We start from the raw sequence: 5,571 nt of genomic DNA, 5'->3' as shown, positions 1-5,571 counted from the left end.
CCAGACACAAGGCTGCCGGTGTTGATGACGCCTCTCGCATGGGTGCTTGGTTGTGTACGCGCATGCGCAGGTGCTGCAGCAGTACGAGAGTGGTGCGGGCGGCTACAGCACTCGCATCGGCAGCGGCATGGTGTCGTCGCTGAACACGGCGAACTCCCAGGAGGAGGAGGGCGATGATGACTTCGACCTGTACAAGCCGCGCGTCATTCTGGAAGAGGAAGTCACGCCCGAACCATCCGACAACGGCGAACGGGAGCGCACCTCGACTAGTGAGCGGAATTTCTCTCTCTCTCTCTCTCTCTCTCTCTCTCTCTCTCTCTCTCTCTCTCTCTCTCTCTCTCTCTCTCTCTCTGTCTATGTCTCTGTCGTTGTATATATGTACATAGGGTATATACAGGGTATCTCGGGGAAGGCTAAGTAATTTATAACAAATGGCTTTCGGGGGTAAAATTGTTTTTCCTGCGCGAAATGATCAGGGGTCATAGCGGGCACCATAAAACGAGTTCCACTGCTATTTAGGGTAACCGTTTACTACTACTTGTTTGATTTAAATGTGGAAATCGTAGAGGATCATTAGTCAACCCAATATCCAGCGTTAGATTTGCAAAAATGCAATTGCCCGAAGACATATGGACTGAGTGCTTAAGCCAACATTACGCGCACATTTGGAGCGCGGCGGCTGCAAAGCGCCGCAGAGCCATGCCAACGTGTTAACGTCACTCAGAGCGGTATACGTCACACGCACGCCGTGCTTTATCACGGCAGGGCTAAAGTGGGCGAGCGCCTACGCTCTAGCCCGGCCGTGGCTTTATCTTGCCTCAACGAAAAATAGGGCGGCGTGCTCTTAGTGACGTAAACGCGTGGACATGGCTGTGCGTTGCTTTGCAGCCACCGTGCTCCAAATGCGCGCGTCCTGAGGACTGAAGTACTCAGCCCATAGGTCTGCAAGAAATTACATTTTCCCAGATCTAACATTGGATATTGGGTTTACTGATGCCCCTCTACAATTTCCGCATTACAGTCACACGCCGAAGTGCCATAATTAAAAGGTAATTGACAGGTAGTAGTTAATTATTCCCCTAAATAGCAGTTGGAACTTGTTTTATGTCGTCCGCTACGGTGCCTGATGACTTCGAGCCAGAAAAACAATTTTACCTCCGAAAGCATATATTTTTTTAAATTAGTATTCCCTGAAACATGCTGTATATATTATGTGTGTGTTACACAGTTTGTGTGTGGCTGTGTGTGAGTGTGACTTTTGAGTATGAGTTTGTGGGTACGTGTTTGAGTGTGAGTCTGTGTGTGTAACAGTGTGAGTGTGACTGAGTGTGTGTGCCTGTCTGGGAATATGAGTGTCGGTGTGACTGCGACAGTGTGTGTGTGTGTGTGTGTGTGTGTGTGTGTGTGTGTGTGTGTGTGTGCGTGTGTGTGTGTGTGTGTGTGTGTGTGTGTGTGTGTGTGTGTGTGTGTGTGTGTGTGTGTGTGTGTGTGTGTGTGTGTGTGTGTGTGTGTGCGTGTGTGTGTGTGTGTGTGTAACAGTTTGAGTGTGACTGAGTGTGTGTGCCTGTCTGGGAATATGAGTGTCGGTGTGACTGCGACAGTGTGTGTGTGTGTGTGTGTGTGTGTGTGTGTGTGTGTGTGTGTGTGTGTGTGTGTGTGCGTGTGTGTGTGTGTGTGTGTGTGTGTGTGTGTGTGCGTGTGTGCGTGTGTACACGCTAATAAATTATCAACGCTATTGTTATTCTATTTAAAGTTTATTTTACGTTCCGAAGTTTTGTGCCGTATATGTGGCAGTTTGCTGCTTTAAGTTGGTGGCCGCTACTGGGGTTTAGCGGCGGCGGCGTAACCGAGCGAACGATGGGAAGAAAGAACACTGAAAGAAAGCGGTGAAGGAGAGAGTCGCGAAATTGTGAGGGGGACGACAGTTTGGCGAGGCGGCGCGAGACACTCCCCCGAAAGTGTGAGGGGGAGGGCAGTTGCCCAGCCCGTACCAGACACCTGTGTGAATACCGCCCACGGCGTCTAGTGACGCCCGAGAAGGAAACGCAAACCAGGCTACGGCCTCCGCGATCGGCTTCCGGCCATGACGCTTCCTTTCATGGATGCCTGGTATCCATGAAGGGAAGCGTCATGGTCTTTCAAGTTTTTTGCGCTGCACTTTCATCGGTCCTTGGGTTCCTTCGTCGTCGTCCTCGGTCCGTGGTCGTCCGAATCACGTGACATTTGCGCGGGAGGTTCAAATACGATTTACAAAACATGCTCGGTTGCGCCGACGCGGTGCGACATAAACAGCAGAGTAGCGGGCGCCGCCGTGCGTTCGCTGATCACGCAATCCCTTCCTGAGACGCGCCGTGACCGAGCAGACTGCACAAAGGTCGCATTGGGTAGTATAGTAATCAGCGCATTTTTGTTGGTTTTTATTGTTTTGTGTGTGGTGTACCATCCTGAGACCCCAGTCGTGCTCCTGGGAACCTGAAATATTGATTGATTGATTGATTGATTGATTGATTGATTGATTGATTGATTGATTGATTGATTGATTGATTGATTGATTGATTGATTGATTGATTGATTGATTGATTGATTGATTGATTGATTGATTGATTGATTGATTGATTGATTGATTGATTGATTGATTGGATTCTCATTAACGACGAGGACATCATGCAGCGAGCAGCGAGTCGGAGGACAAGGATGACGAGGAGCAGGGTTCTTCTCCCAAGCGTCCCCGACTCAGCGAGGACGACGTGCTCCTGGAGGAGATCAAGGCGGCTGCTGCGGCTATGGTGGCCGAGGAGCGCGCCCGCTTCCCGAGCGCCGGAGGGGACGGCGCTGAGGGGGACACGGGCCGTCGCCCCGGCGGACCCCCCCTGGGCGCCCTGGAGTTCCCTGTCAAGGTGGTCACCTACCTGCTCAGCTGCCAGGCCAAAGAAGCACGGGTACCCAAACCCTTCCGTACATTTCCAACGCGGTAACGGTGGAGTTCGTGGGCATTTTTTGTGTGCTAATTTTCCTCTTCCTCGAATAGATTGCTTCGCCGATCCTTTTTAATGGTAAAATATTAATCGACCGCACCCCATGCGATTCATATGTTGACATTAATGAAGCTACACTTCCGCTGGAATTGCTCCCGTTATCACCTGCTACCCTACGGGTATATATTTTTTCTCGTGTGCGTGCGTGGGCGTGTGAATGTGCACGCGCGCGCTAAACCAGTGTTTTTCCTTGCTCTAAACAACTTCCATAATTTAATTTTTAATTTGTTGCACCAACGTTCCCGAAGACTGTGAAGCGCCTCTTATTTGTTTTTTATTTCTCCGCGCATTTTAACAGCATTCCTTCATCCTGCAAAGTTAAACAGGCGGTATCCGAGCTCCCAATCTAACCGTTTGGGAGGCGCTTGAGAGGAGAATGTTGTTGTCGACAGCGTGGTTTTATACGAGTGCGCATTAAACAAGAATTAGTGGATCCCACAGATAGGTCGCAATCGACATAAAGCGAAATCCCTGCATGTTTTTACTGTGAACTTAGATTTCCTAGTCGTCGGAAACGTCGCCCGGAAGGGTCGTAACCATCTTTTTCACCTCAACCGCCACGTTTACATTCGCTTTTTGCACAGCTACGATGCCCCTGCTGGCCGGCACGCTGTTTAGAAGCCACCAGCTCCAAGCTTAGATAACGTTATACACGATGAAGTGGGGCTTCCCCGCCGCCAGTCGCTTCCAAGGCGCGTTACCCGGAGTTGAGCGTTATCTGGTGTAACCTACCAGACGCACCCTCCACGTTTCACCAGAGGCATTTCCCCGGTCCGAGGCGCAGTATGCGGAGGCAAGCGTTATCTGGCGTAAGATAAAACCCAGCGGTGCACCCTGCCAGAAAGCAGCAGCAGCAGCAGCCCCCTGAAAACCTGGAGGCCAGCCAAAAAAGGCTTCCTTTCAAAATATGGTATGCAAAAGGGTGTACTGAAGGGCTTGTTGGTACATCATATCGTTTAAAAACAGCGCGGAATAAAGGACTAAGGAATGAACAGACTGCACAAGCGCTGACGAACAACTGTGCGCATTTTAATTCGCAGGAAAATATACATGAAAAGCAAAGGGAAGAGAAGAAAAGAGAAACGAAAAAAAAAGAGAGAGAGATGCGAAGGCGAAGGGAGAGAGAGGTCTTTCAAGCCTACCATATCGTCAGGAAAGTCAGCGATTGCATCAGCGAACCGTCCATGCCACTGCTGGATAAGGAAATCGCTTACCTAACGCCACTAGTCGTCTACAAATCGTCACGCGGCGGATAAAATAGTTGTTGCCATACTAACAAATCTGTTGCTATCACCTTTTATGTCAAAAGTTTATTTCGTTTTTTTTTTCGTTTCTCTTTTCTTCTCTTCCCTTCGCTTTTTATGCATATGTTCCTGCGAATTAAAATGCGCCCAGCTCTTCGTCAGCGCTTGTGTCGTCTGTTCCTTCTTTAGTCCCGTGTCCGCGCTGTTTTTAAACGACGTGGTATGCAGTCTCGTTAACAGAGTAAGCATGGCTTTGTAAACTGATTGAAGCTCGAGAGCGTATCGCCATTCCTTTGTGCTCTACTGCTTGGCATCGTTACAGCAGAGTGCCTCTCTTTTTGTTGTTCTCAAGGCACGCGAGCGCCACTTGAAGATTCGCCGCGAGGAGCTGCAGATGGAGAAGGCCCGTCTTCGCCTGGAGGAGGACAAGCTCGCGCTGGAGAGGGCCCGGTTCGAGATCGAGCGCCAGGAGCGAGAGCTTCGGCTTCGCTCCGAGATGCAGGAGCGCACCATCTTCATGGAGGTGCTGAAGAAGGTCTTCAGCAACGGCATCAGCATCTGACGCCAGGAGGAAAAACATCGTCCGCTTCGTGGTGCTGCAGCTTCCAGAGCAGTTCGCGTGGCCGCCTCCACTTCGGAGACGGAAGACTGGACGAATGCGGCGCACCCCTCTCAGGCCTGGTCCTTTCCCTTGGACTGACGTGGACTGTTTGTCTGTTTGTGTGAACTAGTCATCCAACAAGGTTTCTTTTTTGTCACTCATGGTTTTGTTCACTTGTTTCCTTTGCCGCATCACAAATGATATGAGGGTATACTAGTGGTTTGGCGAAGCGCCCAAGCCATGGGCGGGAATGCCGGAAGACCTGCAATCCTCGCGTGACAAGTGGACGCCTTACAAATGCATGCCTTGTGTTTGCTTCTCGTTAAGGCTCAAACTGTGTACGCAGCGCGTAGTTTGCCGTCACTCACTGAGGGGGTTCAGTGATTAGCTGGCGATACACGAAAACCCCACCGCATGAACTAACTTGTCACTTGGGCAATTCTCACTGGCGGAATAGTCACTAAGCAAACTTTGAGCTAAAAGTCAACTTTAGCCATGGACCTCCAATGCATGATGATTGGTGGTGTTTGGAAAGATTGCCCCAAAATTAGTTCACAGTACCATCGTTTATTTCAGTTAGACTCCGAATGACTTCCACTGACAGCTCAGTGGAAGCTAATGTGTGAGCAGCTAGCTCGCTCATTCGCTCACTTAATCAATCAATCAATCAATCAATCAATCAATCAATCAA

At 50.0% G+C, this 5,571-nt stretch overlaps 1 protein-coding gene across 1 annotated transcript; it reads left to right on the top strand.

Annotated features, from left to right (window-relative positions):
• Positions 1-70: 70 nt before the first annotated feature.
• LOC144165712 (uncharacterized) lies at positions 71-5,186 on the top strand (the record flags this gene model as incomplete). Its single annotated transcript, XM_077695512.1, is given in 3 exon segments — positions 71-269; positions 2,671-2,939; positions 4,632-5,186. Coding segments are annotated over 3 exon segments (678 nt in total), but the record flags the coding sequence as incomplete, so codon positions are not given.
• Positions 5,187-5,571: the final 385 nt, after the last annotated feature.

Source organism: Haemaphysalis longicornis, unplaced genomic scaffold (genome assembly GCF_048455015.1).
Source record: "Haemaphysalis longicornis isolate Haplotype H1 unplaced genomic scaffold, Haemaphysalis longicornis Haplotype H1 scaffold_1495, whole genome shotgun sequence".
Classification (NCBI taxonomy): domain Eukaryota; kingdom Metazoa; phylum Arthropoda; class Arachnida; order Ixodida; family Ixodidae; genus Haemaphysalis; species Haemaphysalis longicornis.
The sequence above is the reverse complement of the archived record's forward strand: the minus strand, read 5'-3'. Positions and strand labels throughout refer to the sequence as shown.